Source organism: Emys orbicularis, chromosome 22 (genome assembly GCF_028017835.1).
Source record: "Emys orbicularis isolate rEmyOrb1 chromosome 22, rEmyOrb1.hap1, whole genome shotgun sequence".
Lineage (NCBI taxonomy): Eukaryota > Metazoa > Chordata > Testudines > Emydidae > Emys > Emys orbicularis.
The window spans coordinates 12,125,625-12,149,317 of NC_088704.1; the positions used below are offsets into that span (position 1 = coordinate 12,125,625).

The 23,693-nt window shown below is 44.6% G+C and overlaps 1 protein-coding gene across 1 annotated transcript; it reads left to right on the forward strand.

Annotated features, from left to right (window-relative positions):
• The first annotated feature begins 228 nt into the window (after positions 1–228).
• On the forward strand, positions 229–22,307 carry MASP2 (MBL associated serine protease 2). Its single transcript, XM_065421395.1, has 10 exons — positions 229–447; positions 5,105–5,282; positions 6,133–6,264; positions 13,501–13,697; positions 14,251–14,398; positions 15,394–15,512; positions 16,762–16,840; positions 18,087–18,224; positions 18,941–19,015; positions 21,538–22,307. The coding sequence occupies exons 1-10, from the start codon at positions 289–291 to the stop codon at positions 22,305–22,307; spliced, it is 1,995 nt and encodes a 664-aa protein (XP_065277467.1). The 5' UTR covers positions 229–288.
• Positions 22,308–23,693: the final 1,386 nt, after the last annotated feature.

The window sequence follows — 23,693 nt, forward strand, 5'->3', positions numbered from 1 at the left end:
AAGGAGGCTCTTCTCAGGCAGCCTGGGTTCTCTAGCTCTTTGTCCTGTTTTTATGGAAGGAGATGCAGCCCAGTTCTCCTCTCCTGGGTCTTATGTCAGCAGCACTCCTTTGACACCCAGAGCATTTACACAGGAGAGGAGCATCAGGTGCAGAGATGTTGACTAATGTCCTAGTGCCCACGGTATGTAGCGAGCGTGATCTCTGAGCTAACGTTCTCCCCCCTCAGGCTGTACCTCCTCGTGGCGGCCCTTTGCCATGGAGTGGGTAGCAACATCCAGCTGCAGAAAATGTATGGGAGGATCACATCCCCAGACTTCCCAAACGTGTACCCCAACAGCAAGGAGAGAACCTGGAATATCAGCGTCCCCAAGGGATACACCATCCGGATCTACTTCACTCACTTTAACATGGAGCTGTCCTACCTGTGTGAATATGATTACGTGAAGGTACGTGGAGCCACGGGGCAAAGAGGGTGTCCGTGGTCATGTATGAGGCGTATGTATTAATATAGAACTTTGTGTCTGTGCACGTTGATGGCTGGATGTATATGATACGTGTATGTTTGTACTTACAATATGGGATTGCATGTGCACTTCTGTAGAGACGCATGCATTTCTCTAGGTAGTTTGCTTTATACTGTCTGTGTCTACTGGAGGTGCATATCCCCTTCCACACTCAGATTGAAATGTGGATACTGATATATATGGCACAACCAGCTCCGTCTGAGGTCGCAGGTTTCAAGGAATCAGTTTTTCTTATGATCAGATCTCCTTGTAATGTTTGGGCTCAGCTGATTTGCAAGTGATGCATTCACATAGGCCCACAGGATCAGGAAGCATCGCTGGAAGAAAACTAGAGCTGGTGGAAATGCTGAATTTCTGTGCCCTGGGCAGATCGGACATGTTGAAATTTTCTTTCAGCCCACATGGAAACAAGAAGTCAGAATTTCTCACAAAATAATATTGCTGCAATTCCATTTTGGAAATACAGAAACAAGCTTACGGAAGTGCATCACTTCTCGTATTATATTATAATTTATAATATAAGACTTATCTATTATCTATTATAATGCAATATAATAGAAGCAAAACACTTCATTCTTATTTAAATGAAACCCTTCAGTAATTTTTCATCAAAAATTGTGACAAAGTGATACATTCCGAGGAAACGTTTCAATTTGCTTGAATCAGCATTTTCTGTCCTGTCTGAAATTTTTTGACTGGCTCTACAAAATACTTGTGTCTCATGAGAGCTGTGCTGATGGGACATGGCCCAAGCAGTAGCATCAGGATGTCCATATATAATGGGGAAGAGCTTGCAAAAAGAAAGTGGCCAATGGACTATTTGGGGGAAGTGTGAAAAAGCCTGAAAGGAGACGCTGCTGGATCAAACTCAAAGCCAGGCTGATTGGGAGGATTTTGGAGGTTTGACCACAACCTTTTGTGCCTACATGATGATGTTGTTGTTGTTGTTGTTTTGTTGTTTTATTACAATAACACCTAGAGGCCCTGATATCCGGTTCAGGGCCCGTTGTGCTAGGCGCACAAATTTTCAGAATGGAGAGGGGAAACTAGTGGTGTTCCCCAAGTGTCAGTCCTAGGACCAATCCTATTCAACTTATTCATAAATGATCTGGAGAAAGGGGTAAACAGTGAGGTGGCAAAGTTTGCAGACGATACTAAACTGCTCAAGATAGTTAAGAACAAAGCAAACTGTGGAGAACTTCAAAAAGATCTCACAAAACTAAGTGATTGGGCAACAAAATGGCAAATGAAATTTAATGTGGATAAATGTAAAGTAATGCACATTGGAAAAAATAACCCCAACTATACATACAATATGATGGGGGGCTAATTTAGCTACAACTAATCAGGAAAGAGATCTTGGAGTCATCGTGGATAGTTCTCTGAAGACGTCCACGCAGTGTGCAGCGGCAGTCAAAAAAGCAAACAGGATGTTAGGAATCTATTTAAAAAGGGATAGAGAATAAGATGAAGAATATTTTATTGCCCTTATATAAATCCATGGTACACCCACATCTTGAATACTGCGTAAAGATGTGGTCTCCTCATCTCAAAAAAGATATACTGGCATTAGAAAAGGTTCAGAGAAGGGCAACTAAAATGATTAGGGGTTTGGAACGGGTCCCATATGAGGAGAGATTAAAGAGGCTAGGACTTTTCAGCTTAGAAAAGAGGAGACTAAGGGGGGCTATGATAGAGGTATATAAAATCATGAGTGGTGTGGAGAAAGTGAATAAGGAAAAGTTATTTACCTGTTCCCATAATATAAGAACTAGGGGCCACCAAATGAAATTAATGGGCAGCAGGTTTAAAACAAATAAAAGGAAGTTCTTCTTCACACAGCGCACAGTCAACCTGTGGAACTCCTTGCCTGAGGAGGTTGTGAAGGCAAGAACTATAACAGGGTTTAAAAGAGAACTAGATAAATTCATGGAGGTTAAGTCCATTAATGGCTATTAGCCAGGATGGGTAAGGAATGGTGTTCCTAGCTTCTGTTGGTCAGAGGGTGGAGATGGATGGCAGGAGTGAGATCACTTGATCATTACCTATTAGGTTCACTCCCTCTGGGGCACCTGGCATTGGTCACTGTCGGTAGACAGGATACTGGGCTGGATGGACCTTTGGTCTGACCCAGTATGGCCATTCTTATGTTCTTTTACATCTAATAAAAAGATAGGCCCTGCCCCAGAGAATTAACGAGTTTAGCGTATGATGAGTGGCCAAAGGAATGGGGGAAGATGGGAGCACAAGGCAGCAATCTCAGCACACCAGCTGTCCAGCCACGTGTTCATACTGATATCGGTGGGGGCATACTTGAAGGTCAGTGTGTGGTTGGGGGAGCCATATCTACAGGAGACATGCAGGAAGCAGGTGGTGTGCCCACATTGGCAATGGTTGTTTTAAGCTCAGTAGAACCAGATCAGGCATTTTAAGTAAAATCTTAATCCCTGAGTTACTCAGGTGAGAGGTTCATGTTCCTCTAAGGCAGTGGTTCCGAAACTGGGGTTCGTGAACCCCTGAGGTTTCCCAAAATGTTACAAGGGGTTCTTGGGGGGAAAAATTCCCTAATGGCGAACAGAGCTGTCCCTAGGGACCCTGGGCAGCATGGGGCCAGCAGCCCGGAGCCTTGGGGACTTCCAAGAGCTAAGCAGATCAAAGCAAGCCTATTTATCACACTGAGATGGATATTTTCTGCTGTTTTTAAAATGTAATAGGCTGCTAGTGTTATTTTTAATTGATTATGAAGAACAAGTTTAAGCTTGGTTGTAACGTTCATTGTTTGCCTGGACTGCTCAAGACCTGAATGCTTGTGTAGGAGGAACTCTTTGAGTTGGCTTCCTAAATAGCTTCCTGCTGTTTCACATCTGATACTCCTTGATGAAACATAGGACCCAGAGGCACCAGTATGGGGGGTGATAAGGGTCACATGCCGCCCCCATGTCTGTACCACCACCCCAGCGGGTCCCTCCCCTTTTTTTCCAGCGGCCCCCGTGGCCCCCCCCCCACTTTTCTGGCAGGTCCCCCCCCCCAGAACCCGGGGTGCGCAGGGGCTTTGCCCCCGCAACCTTTTTTTCTACTGGCGCCTCTGATAGGAGCCTTGTCTTATAACAGGCTGCATCAAAAGTGATACAAGCTACAAAAGTGAGATCTTGGAAGAGTGTTGCCATTTTCCTAATGTAATAAAAATACTGTGATGATAAATCATAGTTAATAAATCGTGTGTAATAAGCATGTCATAAAAACAAATTTTATATTTCCAAGATCACTGCTTTTATAATTGATGCTGAGGTAAGGGAGAAAATCCCTGGAAATATTCATTTTTAGGAGGGGGTTCACCAGACTTGACATTTTAGTGAAAGGGGTTCGCGGCTTGTTAACGTTGGGGAACCATTGCTCTAAGGCCATAGTGCTTTTCACCGTCTTCCTCTGAGGCTGCACCCTGTTGGTCAGACTGCTCAGCCTCTTACCCGCTGCAGGAACTTGTGTGCATGAGCTCTCATCCCCCCCCCCGCCCCCAGGGGCAGCACAAATCCTAAAATTGGCCTAGTAGCAGCGTCCAAAACGTTCAGGGACATGGGGCCAGGGGAGCGGGACACTCGGGGAATCCAGTGGGTGTTTCCCACCAAGAAACATTGCATCAGAGAGAATGTGGGAATGGAGAGACCCAGCTCAGCAGGGCTTTACCGTAAATTCAAAGCTGTGTGTGTTTAACCTGCGTTTAACCCTAATCCCTACTTTCGCCTGTGACTGGCCATAGCCCCGCGGATTGCTCCCACATCGGATCAAAGGGGAAAGCAAACAGGAACAAAACCCACAGCAAACAGAACCCTGGGCTGGTGGCCCAAGCTGGCCTTGTGCCTTTGTGTGTGTGTTTGGGGGGGAAGGGAGGGTTCAGGCAATGAGCTTTACAGCCAAGGATTTAGGGGAGGGGAGGAGAATGGGGGGCAAGTCAGGGTGTGGGGAAATCGCTGCCCACCATGTAATGTGATATCCGCGATTGTATAACCAAATCCAGATGGATGGTCTTCATCACAAATGTACTTCTGAGAATGCTGTAATCTCTAAACCCCCTGATTGTCCCACTGGGGGACAAAGTTCCTGGTGGTGGAAAGTCCGCCAGGAGCAGGGGACCTTCAGCCTCAGCTCTGCCAGCAGAGTGGAGAGCACGTGGCCAGGGCACATGGTGGATGCACTGATTCATTCAGGGTCCTGTGGAGCCCTGGCTACAAGTTAAAGCTGCTCTTGCTAGTGTCTGTCATGGTTCTTCCTTCCTTTTCTTGCCTCTCCAGCAATCTCCAGTCCCTCTCTCCCTGCTTGGTCATGCTTCTGAGGCTGCAGAGGGGGAGATGCCACAGCTGAAAGGTGGGGGTGGGAATCGAGGCAAGCTGGAAGCAGGCAGGGGTGGAGATAATTATATGGAGCTGGCAATGGAGCATACCATGGTTAGGGAGGGAGCTGGGTGTGGCCCTGCACAAGGACCTGCTCCTGGTCCCCGATTGGGCTCCATGCACTGGGTGGGGGGCGGGCGTGGAAATAGAGGCTGTAGCTGAGCGTAGACGTGACTGCATCCCCTGCGCAGATCAGCTCCGGCGGGAAGCTGGTGGCCACGCTGTGTGGACATGAGAGCACAGACACCGAGGAGGCTCCGGGCAACAGGACGTACCACTCCATTGACAACACCCTCACTGTGACATTCCGATCTGACTACTCCAACGAGAACCCGTTCACTGGCTTCGAGGCCTTCTACGCAGCTGAAGGTGAGAGATGGGCCCCGCAGTGAGGAGGAAGGGGTAGAGAAACCAACCCAGCTACGCTAGGGTCAGCACCCCTCAAGTAGGTGACTACAACTCAGGACATCTGGGTTCTATCCCCAACTCTGCCACTGTCTCATTGTGTGACCTTGGGCAAGTCCCTTCCTATCTCTGAACCTGCTCTTCCCCCACCGACAAAATGGGGAGACTCCCATTTACCACCCAGGGCTGCTGTGTTGGTTAATTAACGTCTGTAAAGGATTTGAGAGCGCTGGAGGAGAGCAAAATGTTAGGAGGTAGATTCTTCCTAGGACAATGGAGTACGGCAGGAATCCGTGTGAGATCAGAATACAAAGCCGGCATCAGTAATCACTGTGCCAGATGGCACTGTCACAGCGCGCCAGGCGGAGCTGGTGTCTGGGGAAGGGGGAATCCCCTGTATGCTCCTTCACAAGCTGTCAGATTGTGGTGGGTGTTTGGCTTTGAATTGCATATGGTGCCTAGAGCAGGGGATCTTCCAACTGTACAAGCTAAGGGGAGGGAGTGGGAGGAGAAGTGTGTTTGAAAAGGCCCAGAGTGATTCAGAAACACCAGGCTCATTCGCTTCCTGGGGGAACTGGGCCCCTGCCTGGCTTAGGCTCCTCTGAAAGCCCCACCTTTATGTTTTACAAAGAATACCAAGAAACACCAGCCTGGCCCAGACAGACACACACACATGTTTAAAGGGTATCGAGTCAGTTTCCAAAAACATGTCCCTGCTCTGTTCCCACCTCCCCCCAGTTCCCATTTCAGTCCTGCTCAGAGCTCCCCCCACCCAGTGAAGTCAAGTTAATGATGCTGTGTTTCCACCCGCTAGATGTTGACGAGTGTGAGCTGCTGATTGACGACGAACCGCTTTGTGACCATCACTGTCATAATTACTTGGGCGGCTTCTACTGCAGCTGCAGGGTTGGCTACGTCCTCCATGAAAACAAGAGGACCTGCGCAGGTGAGTCTGCCCATGCGCAGGGTGGGCTGCCCCCTCCCCGTCAGAACAGGAGTGCCTCTCCCCCTCTAGACGACAGGTCAGTGAGCAACCCACACGCCGCGGCCAAGTTCAGAGCTGGCTTACGGCCCCTGCAGGCCAGCTGACATCACCCTGATGGTGCAGGGTGTGAGTCAGTGCACACACTCCTCAGCTGATGGCAGAGTACAGGGGAGCCTCAGTCTAGCTCCTGCAGATCAGGCATCCCATCCCGCCCCTGGCATTCACCAGCCCTGGTGTCAGCAGTCTCAGAGGAGAGGCCAGTGCTTGGCTAGGCATGGAGGGTAGAACGGTTCCGGTCGCTGCCAGAAATCATCCCTCCAGGGCAGGTTTTCGGCATGTTGGCTGGAGGAAGGAAGCCTGCCCCGTGGCTGCTCCTATCGGAGACCTTCAGTCTGCAGGGCTGCCAGCCCAGACCCTCCAGCCAGCACTCCTGCCTTCCGAGTGCTGCGATGGATAATACTTTTGAGTCTTCTGGCGCTTCGGGACCTGAGCTCGGGGCTGCTTCGAGGAGGAACAATCTGCTGACGAGTGACAGCGGATTCACAGTTCAAAAGGAGAATAGCGGCTGGCTGTCTCTGTTGCTCTGCACGTGCTGCTGAAGGAAGGTTTATGATCTGACAATAAGGAGTGAATGTCTGTCTGAATCAGTGCAATGATCACCACCTCGGGCTTGGTTCTGCCTGCAGCAAAACGTGCAGATTCCTGGCGCCAGCCTCCTCCCTGCTGCGTGCAGCTTCGCTCTCCTGAGCCTGGGGAGAACCGGGGCCACTTTGTACTTGGTCGAGGCTGGTGTGGAACGACACAGCGGGCCCAGCTTTTCCACCACTTCGCTGTGGATTTATATCTAAACTCTGAAGCTCGAGCCTGTCTCTGGATCTAGCGTTTCAGTCCAGCCCATTGCAAACACGCACAAATTGGTGGGATGTTTGGGTCCGATGTGGGAGCCAGACTCTGCGACTCGGGCATATCTCTAGTGCATTGGTAACTTCTGCCTGCTGCCCCAGTCCCTTTTCCTCTTCCCATCACTGGGGCTTGTAACAGCAGGGGGGCTGGGTTTGTTGTTGTTGTTTTAAAGCAAATCTCCCATCTTGATTTAAAACGGCAAGCGCTGAGCTCATTCCATCCTTCAGACTCCAAAGGTCTGTTTGGAAACATGCTGACTACTGAAGCTGCCCCTTTGAGTTTTTGGGCCCACTCTGGAAAGGCTGAGTTTTGGCTGCCCTCTTATTCATTTACTCTTTTTCTCCTTTATTTTCCAGTGTTGAGATAATTAAGCTTCTCCTCGCATAGGCAGAGATCAAGACAGATGTGCTGGGAAGAGCTGGCTCGTCCTTCTTCCTGACCTGCCCATAGCTGCATGTCACAGGGCCACCAGCTCCGCTTGCTTGTTTGATTAGTGACTTGCGCATATCTCGGTTTCCTTCCTTCCAGACCTGCCTCCTGTAGACAATAAAATGGCCTTTCCTGTTCCTAAAGTCAACTGCAGCCTCCCCATCATTTCTTTGCATTGCCATGTGCTCCTGAGGAAGGGAGAAGGCAGATAAGGCAGAGGCTGATAAGAGAGAGCCGTCCTATTGGCAGTAAAGCTACCTAGAGATGGGACTGCCTCTGGTCTTAAGCCCATGGCTTTTCTTGCTTGACTGATCAAAGTGCTTAAACTAGAACAGGGCCTGAACTCCTCCCCCGGTTTGAACACTCGGTAAGTTCGATCTGTTCAGACTCCAAGAGAGAACCTCGTGTCTGTGTTCAGACAAGCCCAAAGCCCCAGTTTTGAGCATGCTGACACTGTGGAAAAATCTGGACCTGGACCCAAACTTTATGACTTTAGCCACATCTCCCACTGGAAACCCAACCCTGTTCTTATGGTGCGATCTGGTGAGCCCTCTGCAAAGGGCTCCTGGTGCTTTGCTAAAGAAAATAATGAAGCGGTTAGTGTAAGCAAAGCAGCCAGCTTTGGGGGAGCGGTGTTTTTCCGCTGGGTGTGGAAAGGAAGCCCCATCTCTTGTCTGACAGATCCAGAGCTCCAAATGTAGTCACAAGGCAGCTCAGCTGAGGTCTCATATGCTGCCATGTGTCCTCTGTCTGCCATTGACAAAGATAGTATCCTGGATACAGCAGAGTGAAGAGGTGGTTTTAAATAAGTGGCTCCATTCAGTGCCTGGTTCCTTCTTTATAAGTGGCACAGTAGCGGCCAGGTGAACTCCTGGGGTGCAAAAAGAACAGGAGTACTTGTGGCACCTTAGAGACTAACAAATTTATTAGAGCATAAGCTTTCGTGGGCTACAAGCGGGTTGTAGCCCACGAAAGCTTATGCTCTAATAAATTTGTTAGTCTCTAAGGTGCCACAAGTACTCCTGTTCTTTTTGCGGATACAGACTAACACGGCTGCTACTCTGAATCCTGGGGTGCAGTCTCCACTAATGTCCCCATAGCATCGATCCATGCCTTCCTTTCCTGTTTCAAGGTAACACAGGAGCTGGCTAGGTAACCTCAATGGGGTGTTCACTGGCCAGGTTCCAGGCCCTGTTTTCTGGCTGCAAGTGGGACATTCACTAGTGGAACTGAGAGGCTCCAGGAAAATCCCCCTGAAGATAAATTTAAAAAGATCAGTAAGTTCATGAGCCCAAAGATAGTTTAATGGGCGGGGAGACACTTAAAACAAGCCTCAGAGGCTCAGTCTCTACTCCAATCTCTACTTTTCTATGCTCCGTTCGTGCATACCCCAAATCCCTGTTCCAAGGGAAGACTGGGAGGAAGAATGGTCTAATAGGTAGGGTATCAGACACAGGCTTGGAAGACCTGGGCTCAGTCCCGGCTCAGGGACAGACTTCTTGTGTGACATTGGGCAAGTCATTTAATCTACCCTGTGCCTCAGTCCCCCATCTGTAAAATGGGAACACCACCACTTCCCTACCTCACAAGGATGTTGTGAGGGTAACCCCCCCCCCCCACGCACCATGAGTGTGAAGCGCTTAGATACTCTGGTGATGAAGGCTATATTCAAACCTAGACAGAGATCACAGTGCCAATCTCAGACTGACTAGCTCTTTCATGGGTAGGAAGGCTCTGTCCTGATGTACTTGATCTTGTCTTGAAGGCTGCTTCATGCTCACAGTAGTTCTGTTGGCTTCCATGCTTATAGCAGCTTGAGAGTTTTCTGGTGGCTCAATGGCACGATTTATGACCCACTTTTTGTTAGAAACCTGAGCCAGTGGCTCTGAGCTCACAAGTTTAGAGGGGCTCATTTTTCAGAGTTCAAGTCTCTGGCAAACAGCTCACTGTGATTCAAATAAAAATATGGGCTAAGTATAATTGCGCGCTCTCTGGGCAGCTCTAAAGGTTGGTCTGAGAAACCCAGGCTCTGCATTCCTGCTGAGAGCTGTTTGAACATTATTTGATTCTTTTTGTGCTGGCTAGTTTATGAGTTTCTCACTTGCAGATCTGTGAAGTAAAAATACAGCCCTTTCAAAGGCAGCTCCCCATGGCCACATCCAGGAGATATTGAATAGAAAAGTAGAACAGGTCCTAAAGTGTTTCATCTTCAAGCTGCAAATCTCTTGGTCTGGCATGAGGCGTCTGTTCCTGTCTGGTCAGCTGGTTTTAGCCGCTGCTTGTGGCTACACATCAAGAGGGTTTATTGGTGTCTGCTCACATGTCCCCAAATGGTCTTGTTGCAAAACCACCAACCACAATGAGTCTCAATGGACACTCTTGACTCAAAGGAGCCAGGTTTAAGTGAGCATGAAGAATGAATTAGCCTCCATCTTTGCCCTTCCTCAGTCCTTCAGAACAAGGTTAAGATTGAGGACCCATTTTCTGAATTAGTGAGTTGTCTGCACTTTCCTCTTCTTATTAGTATTGTGCCAGCACTGAGGGATTCCAGTCACAAACCAGGATCCCATTGTGCGAGGCGCTGTATGAACAGTACAAATAGACTGTTCCTGCCCCAAAGAGCTTCTCCACAAACCTCTTGTTTGTGCTATGTTAGGAGATTAACACTTTTTGGGCAATTCTGGAACATAGGAATTTCCTTACTGGGTCAGACCCATGGTTCATCTAGTTCAGTGCCTGGTCTCTGACAATGGTCAGTTCCAAATGCTTCAGAGAATGGTATAAATCCCTCATAATCAACGGTTCTGAAATACACCTCTGTGAGCTGTTCCTTCCTAACCCTAAATGGTGGCTGCCTTATGTCCTGTGTTGATCCCCCTTAGACACTTTGATCCTAGTTAGTGTAACTGTAATTGTCTAGTCTGCTTTTATCCCACTAAACTCTTAGTTTTGTTAACATCATGCGTCAGCAAGTTCCACAGGGAACATAAGAACGGTCATACTAGCCCAGGATCCTGTCTTCCGACAGTGGCCAATGCCAGGTGCCCCAGAGGGAATGAACAGAACAGGAAATCATCAAGTGATCCACCCCATTACCCATTCCCTAATTATATGCAACATTTAAAAAAAAGTATTTCCTTGTATCCGATTTTAAATTTCTTGGCCCTTAATTTCATGTAGATGTGCCTTTGTTCTTGTATTATCAGAGAAAGTAAGTAGTCTTTGGATACCATGGTGATAGGTAATATATGCACAAAATATGGGAGCCCAACTGACCACTTCTGTAACATTCATTATCTTGGATTTCTCTATCATGTTGCCCTTTAATCTCTTCTCTAACTAATCCCAGTATTTTAAATATAAATATATATGATGATTACAATAACTATAGTATATAATTTCCCATGTATAATAAATGGAAGCCAAGATCAAGTAACCTAGCACAGAGGTCATTGTAACAGAGATGGCCCTGTCCCACACTCTCGCCTCCACGGGTATTCCTAATTTATGCAGTAGATGCAAGGCATGGGTGAAGGCTTGTGTAGGTAAAATATTGGCTCTTTGGTACTAGAACAGGCACGGTCTCATTCTCCAGGCTAGAAGGGTACTGCCCCTTGGCTCCCACCTGTTTTATGACCACTCATAAGGGTGATAGGATTAGCCCAGCCTCTTGTGATACAAGGAAAATGTAGTTTTTGGAGAGCAAGCAATTTTCCACTACTTTGTTTGTGACCAGGAAGGAGTTAGATGTTTTGTATTGAATAGGACTTCCTTCTTGTTCTGGCCCTGCAATGGATGAGAGTGAGGATGTGGTCATGCTACTTTCCACCAAGCTCTTAAGGGCAAAGCAAGGAACCCAAAGTCTCCCAATCAATACTGTAAGCAACACCATCAATGGCTCAGGAAGGCATATCACAGAAGATTAATAGCATCATGGGGCCCTAGTTTTCTCTCTAATACTCACCAAAGGCTTCAGTACATTGAGAGACAGACCATAGAATTACAGGGCCATCCATTTAATGGGAAAAAATGTGGCAGTGACTTAAAGAAAAAAGCAATTGCCAATTATTCTCCTGGCGTGTGAAGTGGGAGGAAGAGATGGGTGGCGACATCTAACATAGCTCAACTGATTCCTTTATACCAGCTACAGGAAATGAAGTGAGCAGCGGACTGCAAGAGCAGAGTCAGACTCCGCTGTCAAACTCCTGGCACTCTAGTGCACCAAAGAACTTTCTCACTCCTTCAGGGCAAAGGCAAATGCACTCTGCAGGCGGGACGGGCACTTCGGCCAGGACTTTAAAATTGAGAGTGTGTTCAGATTCCATGACAGGGGAGCCTGGTATTAAAGCAAAAAGCCTAACAATCTGTATGTTTGTTTGGGTGACAAGGTTGAAATACAATGCACTCTGATGCTCAGGTACCATGGCGATAAATAGGTTCATGTAGTTGCTCAGAGCTGCTCCAGAAAAGCTGCTCAGAGTTATGGTTCTGAAACTTCAGCTTGCTCTGGAAGGATACTACCTCTCTAAAAGAAATGTAAGCAGAGCCCAAAGCACGTTACTGTTTGTATTGTGGTAGTGCAGGTATGCTAGGCACTGTTCAAACACATAACAAACATATGATCTCTGCCTCAAAGAGCTTACAATATAAATTTGAGCATCAGCAGACAGGATTGTTGTATAATTGAGGGTCAGGTGAGAACAGGTTTCATTCTCCAAAATAAGAGAAGCCCACAACTTTACCATAGGAAATGAGAATTTTTTAAGTGGCACGAACATGCTCTGCACCATACAATAGACAGTCCCTACCCTGAGAAGCTTGCCCTCTAACTAGGCAACCCATAGGCAAGTTCTGTTTTAGAGCTTTGAATGTGTTTAGTAATGGGGCAGGGGGCTGTGATGGCATTTTTGTTGACAGGGATTAGCATTGTGGGCCTAAGGATATGTTTAAAAAGCTAAATAGTTTTCCCTTTTATAATTAATTTAGCTTTACCAGTGCTGCTATAGACTGAACAATATGCCAAATTTAGCAACTGGTCCATCATTTCCTATTAATTAAAGGAAGCTGCTCATCTGACTCTTGGCAGCACATCATAAACCCTTGGTGCCCAGCTGATCAAAGCACCACTTCACAGCAATCAACAAGCAGAGAGCCTTGTGGTTGTTCCTCCCTGTCTCTCTTTAGCCGGAAGCATTGTGGCTCCAAGGGGCACAGCTGGTTTTGCCCAGAGAATAAAATATCTTAAATCTCTGGCAAAGGAAGAAGGATGAGATGTATTGTGAGGCTTCTGGAAGTGAGGGACTGATAGCTTTGACTAGAACCATGCACAGTCTGGCTACAGTAGGAAAGCCAGGCGTTTAGCAGCTTACAGTGTTGCTGGGGCATAGCAGACCTGACATACAGATTCTCTATTTCACTCCTGCCTGCATCCCAGCTCTGTCACATTCTAATATTTCCCAGCCAGCCACTGCTGGACTGACACAGCCCTACTATTGCCTCTTAATTCTGACCTGCAACACCCTGGCTATTAAGTTTCTGGCTCCTGCTATTCTTCCCACTCAATCCCTGCCCGTGTCAAGGTACCGTTCCTGAGACAGAACTGCTGTATGGTGCTGGGCCTCTAACTATGTCCCAAAGTCACTGATAGATCTAGTGACTTTTGCAACAGGGACAAATCCAGACTAGGGACATCTGTAAGCACCCCCCCACACACAATTTGTTTCCCTTGCGTCCTAAGCAATGATTTGAAAATTATTCTCCAGAAGAGAGTCTAGTGTAGAAGAGGCCTTGCAATTCCTACTATGTGAGGAGATGCAGCTCTAGGGGAAATTATCACTGTTACCATTTTTGTTTTTCTTCTTCTAGCTCAGTGTCAAAACAATGCTTTTACTAAGAGATCTGGAGTGATCACCAGCCCCAATTATCCCAAGCCTTATCCCAAACTCTCCACCTGCAGCTACACTATCCGGGTGGAAGATGGCTTCATGATCATCCTGGAATTTGTGGAAACCTTTAACGTGGAAAGTCACGTGGAAACAGTGTGTCCCTATGATGCCCTTAAGGTCTGTTGAGTCTCATTGTTTTTTCTTCACAGCCTTCGTGGCTTGCTGCACCTTCCTCAAATCGTGCCCTTTATCCCTTGCCCTTTAAGGTTTTCTTGTTTGGGAACGTCACCAAGAACAATACACTTTCATAAGATGATTGGGAAGCAAGATTCCCAGCTTCTATCCTAAGCTCTTCCCTAAACTCACTGTGTGATTTCAGGCAAGTGACTTAACCTCTTGTAGTGCCAGCTTGCCTCCCTGTGAAATGGACATAATATCTACCTCATGAGGATGTTGTGAGGCTTAATAATATTTCTAAAGCACTTTGAGATGCTTTGAGGAAAGATGCTTGATATGCAATTATTGATGACTTGTCATCAATCAAAATAACAATAGCTTTGTTTCTATTGAACATTTAACAAAATTTATCATCCCCTAAGAGAGCCACAGCTAGAGGTCTGCACAGTTCCTACCTGGGTGTCATATTGAAGTCAAGTTGTATGCTCCTTAGATGATCTGAGTACTCTGGAATGGGCGAAGCACGGTTGTCTGACTCTTCTCACTGTTTCAGATTAAAACACCCAAAAAGGAATATGGCCCATTCTGTGGGCAGAATGTACCTCCAAAAATTGAGACAGGCAGCAATGTTGTGGATATTACTTTCACCACCGATATCTCCGGAGACCACTCTGGTTGGAAGATCTCATACACTACAACAGGTGGGTAGCTCAGTTCTTGCCATTTGTAAATCTAGCTCTTCTGTAGGAGGCAGGGCTGCTGATGCTGCTTCCAGGGCCGAATTTCTTTATGCTCATATTAATTCTGGCTACATTCTCAGTCTATCACCTTTTTGGCTAGGATCAGTAGTAAGGGTATTTCTGTGAGATCCATTTCACTGACAATATTGCCACGCTACTCATTTCAAACTAACCTCCACTTCCTGCTGCATCAGAAGCTTGATCATGTAATGAACTGGTTATTGTGTAAGTGTGCCACTTCTCTATACTGGATAGAATCAACTGCATCTCATAGGCTCAATGCTGCTCAACAGTGATTCTCCTTTAGCTCAAGTAGTAAGGGCTTGCACTTTTGGAGCAGGAGAATTTCTATCAGTGTGAAGTCCCAAAAGGCCAAGGTGAACAGCACAGTAGTGACTGATGCAGTGCTGTTTGCTACTGCTCCATTACACTACCACATAGTGCATCTCTGACACTTCCCCCTACTTAATTTTCAGCTGCAGAGCACTCCCAGGACTTCATTCCAGTGAGGCATGCACAGCAAGCAAACCGTTCTAAACTGCTTTCATACTTAGTTTTTACTTGCTTCATTAACCAATGTAAAACCCCTCGAGGAGAGCCAGAACAACGGCACATGGTGAGATTCTCCTAGGGTCTAGCGTTAGAATTGTCTGGCCTGGCTCTGGCTTTAAGAAACAAGCACCCCGCTTGGTAGAACTATGAATTGATGTCTAGGCTATAGAGATGCCCTTCACTCCACAGCTTCAGGAAGACTAGTCAGTCCTGTGTGACCCAGCCATTGGTCATGAGTACAACACAGCAAGTTTACACATTTCTCTATTAAATGTTTCCTTTTGGTCTTAGTTATGCTGTGAGGAGAAAAGGTGGTATTTGGTTTCCTAACAGCAGATTTAGAAACAAAGATTAGAATCTGCTTTAGGAGGAAGGATAATGTTTTGTTTTCCATCCCTCTACAGCTTTGCCATGCCCCAGTCCTAAAGCACCACCCCATGGTCACATCAATCCAGTGCAAGCAAAATACATCCTGAAAGACTACTATACTCTATCCTGTGATACTGGATATGTGCTGTTGGAAGTAAGTAAACTACAGCTCCTCCTTCTCTGGTTTCCCTAGGGAGGTTAATTTGTGGAATTAAATGTGTTTCTCTCCAGTTAGCCACTGTACAAAGTCATTTAACTTCTGTGCTGCTCCTAGTGTAATTGTGGGTGCATCAACTATACACACACACACACACACACACTTTGCATTAGTTATTGTGCAGTTGTGGTCCTTCCGAAATTGTCCTTTCCCAAACAAGTTTTAGTGTCCAGATTTAGAAGCTCTCCGGACATCACTTATAGATTTGTCTGTAATTGAGTTGGGAGCTAGAGAATAACTTTAAAAACATTTGCCATATTGTCTTAATAGAACAGAATGATTTTTTTTTTAAGTTCTTTAAATTGTTACTACATCTCTGCAGAGAGAGTTTTTAAAACTAGATGTTTGCTCTCTATTGCTGCACTGGAAGACATTTTATATTCATTCCTATAGCATTTCAACTTCAGTGTTTATTAGGTAATTTCTGAAGATATTCCAAATACAGCACCCACTCAGAGCAAGCTTCTGAGATCACAATTTGGCCTTTATTATTTCGTTTCACACAGGCTTATCTTCATGATCAATATAAAAAGTGTACTAGCCCCACATTAATAGTTTTCTCTCCATTTTCTATACATTCACTAAGATTCTAGAATCTGTCTTGCTTTTGACAGTTTGAGGACATTGTTGTTCATGTACAGACCCAGGATAACTAAATGCATCTGAGTTCTGTTAGTTTAAATGAATAATCAAAATGAGATGCAATAAAGGGCGTGTTCATGTACTGAAATAGATAAAATCCAGAAGATACAGCATGCTCTTACTTGAAATATTTTTATATTACTTTAGCTATCTCCATTGTTAACCATTAGGAGCACATAGCAGGCATAAGTGGGTAGAACTGCCACTCCAAAACAAATATCCAGAAGTGTTAAGTTACCCTCACTTATTCCATCAAATTGTGGTAAGAAAGGTTATGTTTGTATCCAAGATGAGTGCAGTATAGGAAATACCTTTTCCCCTCACTAAAATGATAAATCTACTGTTTAAGAACAAAGTAGGACATCTGAGAATAGCATCACAAACCTATCTAAATCTGTTTTATGCATATTTTTCATTCCATATCAGTGAGCTAAAACTCTATATTTAACTGACACATTCTCCCAATAAGCAACATCATGATTATTAATAAAGCCAAATTAGTCATTTTAGAGAAATAAATACATTTCCTATTTTCCTCTTGCAGAATGAACTGGTTTTAAAGTCTTTTAAAGCAGAATGTCAAAAAAGTGGTTCCTGGAACAAACCGATGGCAAAGTGCATCAGTAAGTCAACACTAATTGTCTTCAACTTTGCAGTATACCAATGTCTTAATTCTCCTGTCAAACCCAGAATATAAAATTACCTTCATAAGTGCCAAGATGTAGGAGGCAATATAGGCTTGATTTTTTTTTTTTAGTTGCGTAAAAGTCACCCCTTTTATTATTACAATTGTATTTCATATTTAAAAATTGGAAGCTGTCTTGATTTTTTCCACCATTCCTTAAAAGCATGTTTTAAAAAGCAATGATGGTAGCAACACCAAGTTAGTTTACTTGGAAACTACACTACAGGTATCCAGAAATTTATGAGGGCTATTGGCATAGAGGGAAAACTATTCCAATTGTTCAATACCTCCCCCCACAAATTACAACTACTTTGTATTAAGTTCAAATCCTCACAACACCTAGGTGGTACTGTAGGTAGTGACATGCCCATTTTGTAGGTGGGTAAATGGGGACACAGTGAAGTAAAAGGGACTTGGTATAGCTCACAAAGCAAGTCACTAGCACGTGGGAACAGAACCCTGAAATCCTACCTCCCAGTCTCTTGCTCTAATAACTATTAGGCATAGTCTCTTCCCCTATAAGAAACATAGAAGTCTCTGGTAGTATAACTTCTAGATTTATCCATACTTCCTTCTGGGCTGTGGGTCATAACAATTACCTATATGAACAACATGCAGTACGACATACTTTAGATAGTAGATCTGGTCTAGAATAGAATGCACGTCTGTTTCCTTGGGCGTAACTGCTTCCAGCACCCAAAAGTGCTACCTTTAACTTTAATTTTATAAAAATGTGTGTGTCTGGTTGCGTTATAGTCCAATAATTCCACTTGACCCAGACTTTCCCTCGTATTCACCACCCAACCTCCTCCCCCACCCCCAGGAAAAATCTTGGGTAAAACAAGTCTTGCACCGTTCCCTCTCTGCAGATCAGCACTCAAGAGTCGATGCACAAACACTGAAAAGGGCCACTCTCTTTATTTTTTGTAATTGTCTTTAGTTTTAAAAGGTTCCCTTTTAAGCAGTTTTCAAAGTGCATCCTAAGGAGTTACAGAGATTATCTCCTGTCTCAGATGGCCACCATATAATAGGACATGAAGACAGCAAACTTCCTCCCATGCCACACTCTTAACAGGGGTAGGAGCCAATCAGCTCCTACCCTCCTGGGTTGACTGTTGCAGTCCATTTTTACATTGGTAATTAGAAGAACCTTTCACAATTCTGTCTTTTGGAACTGTTTTCAGTTGTCAACTGTGGTCAACCTGAAGACATAGACAACGGCACGGTTACTTACATCACAGGACCAAAGGTGACCACCTACAAAGCTGAGATTCAGTACGAATGCGAGAGCACCTTCTACACTATGAAAGCAAGTAATAATGGTAAGGGGAGACATTATTCCTTACAGCCTGATCCTCAGATGCTGAGAACAAGCAACTTCTGACATCAGTGCACAGCACCTCCCAGGTCCAGGCCCTGCATTAGGCAATAACATTTAGAAATCAGTCATGGGGCACAAAAAATTCAGCCAGTCACTTTGACTAAGAGGTTCAAGACAGTATTTTTCTTCTGCAGCTGGTGAATGTGGGATGGTGCAGTAGCATGTACAGGCAATACATTCAGCTCAGTAGAACGTGGCCTTAAAATATTATATTCAAGATCAGTTTAATGTTGATCTCAAAAACATTGTGTATCTTTAAGAAACGATCCTTATGTAAGGAGTGTGACAAAAGATCTGTTTCAGAGGATTTAATTAATGTACCTAACACTTCATACATTCCCTTACCCTTCAGGGTGTGGAATTTACATTCAAGTCACATCTGAGGGTGCCACTTTACAAGTGGGTAGGATACTTATGCTGCATAATGCCCTGACCTCCCACATCTCACAGCCCAGTTAGTGAGAGGGATGATGCACAGAGTCACCTTCACATAGGAATTCACAAAACCTAAGAGGGTATTAGGACCTGACTCTGAGAATTGAAAAACTCTGTACTATGGTCAGATACAGCCATGTTCCGTAGATGCAGAGCTTTAAAAACATGATGGCCACTTAACATGTGCATTCTTGTATTTTTTGCTTTTTCTATGACATTCAGGTAGATACCAGTGTGGTGCTGATGGATACTGGAAGAACTCCAAGGGAGAAAAAGTACTGCCAGTGTGTGAGCCAGGTAATGTATGAATTTATACAAGAAGTTTATAATTGATGTAGATTAGCATGAACTTAGTATCAGGATAATAAGTGCAGCTTTGTTTAGTATAATTTGTCTTATGACTGGTCTTTAAATATTGCTATTGCCAAAAATTACACTAGTACATGGTCATTATTCATTACGTTATATAAAAGGATCTGGCAGCATGTAGGGTACCTTTCAGGCATGCCTGTACTCTATCACCTAAACCATGCTTCATCATCTATATTGCTATTTATAATTGTGCTGGTGGAGCTACCCATGTAGGTACTCTACATGCTGCCGAAAAAAGCATCCAGCGTAGACATACCTTTAGAAGTGGTGTAATCTGAGACTCAACAGGATGGGGAACGTGATATAATTACAGTAAAAGAAAAGGAAAAAGACATTATGGGTCTAAGTTTTCACAATAGCCAGAGTTCAACTAGGGTTCCTTTAGGCACTAATTCTTTTACACTGGTCCCCATTTTTAAGAATGCCTCTTTTGGCCTTCTCCTGAGTTTTCCACCATTGTTAACGTGGAGGCTTGAAGCTGAGCACTTATCACGTCCCATCAAGGCCCATGGGTGCCAGCTTTATATAATTTTTGGGGGTGCCCAGAGCGGGTCCAAGCAGAACCAGCCTGGGCCCTGTGCTTTGGGGGGCCCAGCGCTTCAGGAGCACGTGGGGTCCAGGGCAGCCTGGGGGATTAGCGGGGGGCCTGGCGCTGGCAGCAGCGAGCAACCCAGCCCGCCCTGCTCAGCTCCGCCCCACTGGCTCCCAGCGTCACTCGGGGGAGGGGGTGGAAGCTGGGATGATGGAATGGGGGCGGAGCAGGGGTGGGCTGAGCCAGGTCTCTCACTGCTGCCAGCGCCAGGTCCCCCGCTAACCTCCCAGGCCACCCTGGACCCCATGTCCCCCTGAAAGCACGGTAAGCCCAAACATTGGTGGAGCTAGACCCACTTTCTTAAATATTGGTGGAGCATGGGCCCATATAACTCACCGCCTATGTCAAGGACAGTGGAAGCTGTGGATTCTCAGGACCTCTTAAGCTCATACCTGATTCTATCTGACCCAACTTGCAGTAGAGCAGATGACTCTTTGAGCCAGGTACCAGAGGCAGGCAAAAGTTTCACAATAAAATTAGAATTTATTAGTTTGTATATTCAACATTGGTCCAGTTTGCATGAGTTTCAGGCTAAAACAGAAAGACTTGAGTGAAAATGAGCCCATCAGGTAGTTTTACTGCAGAATGTCATGATTTTGAATGTTTAGGCAATTAAATTACTGACTTTGCAACATTTCCTAATTAGCTGGTATTTAGAGAGCATGAAAACCCATGAAGTTGAGTTTTGTGCTATTCTGTAATTTCACATGGTATTAAGCGTCCTTTACAGTGAAATTGATTTTCATTCACCTCTATAGTTTTACACTGTTTTTGTTCCCTTCTGTTCTTCGAGTGATGGTCCCTATTGTATTCTAGTGTGTATTACACGTGTACCATGCACCCGCAGTTGGAGAATTTGAAAGTAGCGTCCACTGCTCTGTGCACTGACCCTGGCTCACCTCCCACTTCCAACCAAGGCGATAGAGGGTGGGGCGGACCTATTGCCTCTTCAGTTCCTTCTCATTGGTGCATGCTCTAAGTTGAAACCTTTAGTGAGCTCCTAGCTATCTGTAAAGCAGCCACGTGGAGCTCCATCCACATTTGCAAGGCATTACACCCTGCTACAGGACTCGGCTGCTGATGCATCCTTTGGGATGGAGGTTTTCCATTCAACCCTACTGCCCTCATCCTCACACCCTCCTCCTACTTAGGTACTGCTTGTCAATCACCCACAGTGGAATACAATAGGGACCATCACTTGAAGAGGAGGAAATTACTTACCTAGAACTGGAGTTCTTAGAGATGTGTGGTCCCCCTATCCACTACCTGCACTCCTTCCCCTTTGCTTCCTCCACTCTGTCCTTGTTTGCCTCGGTCAGAGGCACAAGATGAGCCAGAGCGCATGCACAGACCAGACACTACTTTCAAATTCTCTGACTCCGGGCACATGCATAACCCACAGTGGAATACAGATAGGGACCACACATCGCGAAGAACCTCCTCATCTTCTCCTTATGCCCAAACTTCATATGTAGCCTCTTTCTTGATTCTTAAGAAATTAAAAGTAGGATTCAAGTGATGGTCCCTACGTGTATTCTGCTCACAGTGCAAGAAATTAAAAGTGGGAGTTTCAGAAGTGCATAAGTGTGCTAGGACCACAAGTCCCATTGAAAATCACCTCCTAAATCAATTGACAGCATCAACCCATTTGCAAACTTAAGTTTACAACTGTGCTCTTGTCTAGGTTTTCAGGCTGGTCACAGATGACAACTGATTTCACTGTTCCAAAATTGATTAGCTAGTTAGATGCAATGTCTACACTTGGTGACTTCAGCTGAGCCAGACTTAGTAACCACTTGCCATACTCCAAATCTTTACTATATGTTTATCACTTCATGTGCTTCTCTCCTATCAGTTTGTGGAATACAAACCAGGACAACTCTGGAACGTATAATTGGAGGGAAAAGGGCAAAGCCTGGACAGTTCCCCTGGCAAGTTATGCTAATTGCTGAAGATGGAGGAGCAGGCGGTGGCGCCCTCTTGTATGACAATTGGGTTTTAACTGCTGCTCATGTCGTAACCCGTCAAATAGACCCATCAACATTGACAATCAAAATGGGATTTCTGAACAAAAGTTCAGTTCACTACCAACAAGCCTGGGCAGAAGAAATTTTTGTACATGAAGGTTACATCGATGGCACCAGTTATAACAATGACATTGCACTGATTAAACTGAAACATAAAGTCCCAATTAATGCAAATATTACCCCCATTTGCTTGCCAAGAAAAGAAGAAAGATTCCATGTGAAAACAGATGATATGGGAACTGTAGCTGGCTGGGGAAGAACTGAGAAAAGGAGGCTTTCCCATCATCTAATGTATGTTGAATTAGTAGTTATTGACAACAGAAAGTGTAAAGATGCATTTGCAAAGCTGCCACAGGGAAAATATCTGATACTATCAGAAAACATGTTGTGTGCTGGGGAGGAAGAAGGGGGAAAAGATTCTTGTCAGGGTGACAGTGGGGGACCATTAACTTTCTTAGATAATCTGACTAAGAAATGGTTTGTCGGTGGTATTGTGTCCTGGGGCGTAGACTGTGGGGTTGCTGGCCAATATGGGGTATATACAAAAGTGATTAACTACATTTCATGGATTGAAAACACCATTTTGAAAAATTCTTAAATAGTCTACTTTCTTATGTGCAGTAACTAACAATAACATTCTCCCTTTTGTTACATTAAGGCATTTAACAGATCAGATTCCAGTTTTGTAATATTTTTAAAGTTGATTTAATAGACTTCATTTTGTCAATTAGTACTTTCAGGTGTTATATCTGCCCAACTAACCTAATCAGTTTTACACTCAAATCTTATTTTAAAGTTGCTTTCCATACCTGTTGCTAGGTGGAAGGCTCAAATGATCAAGGGAAACTTTGCATTTAGCAGCACCTGGTTTAGTTTATTTACATTAACTAAAAAAGCAAATATTACAGAAAACTCAATCTTAGGTGTTAAATACTTTCCATCTGAAAGTTGTGTTAAATTGATTGTGTCCACTTAATATTGTGGATCACAATCCTTTTAAAAAATACACGTAATAAAACTATAGTATTACCAATCTAGTTAACAGAAGAACATACTTGTTGAGACAGTGGGAAAGACAGTTTAGCACTTGTTATATTAGCACAGCCATAAATAATTCCCCTCAAGTTAGAATACAAATGTCAAAATCAAAAATTTTACTAGTTCTTTGAGTTTGCTGCCTCTGATGAAATCCCAACAGCTTCAGCTGGACAGCTCTGCAAGACTATGGCAAAGTATGGACAGAATGTTTCTGCTCTATTCTTAAGAGCCAGTTTAGACATTACTAAGAACAGAGTAAACACCCTTAATCACAATTGCAAGGATATTATAATAACCTGCCTCTACAAAAACAGACAGCAGAGAGATAGTATAACCAAGATTCTGAAGGTGTTTTCACATTTACAGTCATTACTAAAATGTAATTAAGTCATGTAGTGGTCCAGTCTCCATATTCACTCATATTTAAAGCAGTACTGCCCAGGAAACTGTCAACATCCCATCAGTTTTAGCAGTACAATCCCACTAGTCAGATTAAGAAAGATTTAGCAGGTTACCCTAAAAAGTTTGCTCAGCTGTTATACTAAAATGCAATTTTATTTTATTGGCTAAATGAGCCTGAAGAATATAGCCTAATTGTATTAAAAACTGGTTGTTTCTACAAACATCCTTTGTCTATTTAATCATGATATTGTAATACATACTTGAAATGAAAATTGTTAAAGAACAAGACAACTCTCGCAGGTGGTGACAAAAATACCTTTTATTAACTCACTTAAAACACTAGAATATAAAAAGCATATAGAGAAAATGACCAATAAAGTCTGAAAACTGCTATAAAACTTTCAGGAATTTCTTTGAGGGTCAGGGGAGACTAAAATTCATAGTAAAGATTACCCAATGCTGCCAACCTCCTAATACCTGATCCTCAACTTAAACAAGTTTAAACAAATTAAAGCCATGCTAATGACAAACTTACCATCAGGTT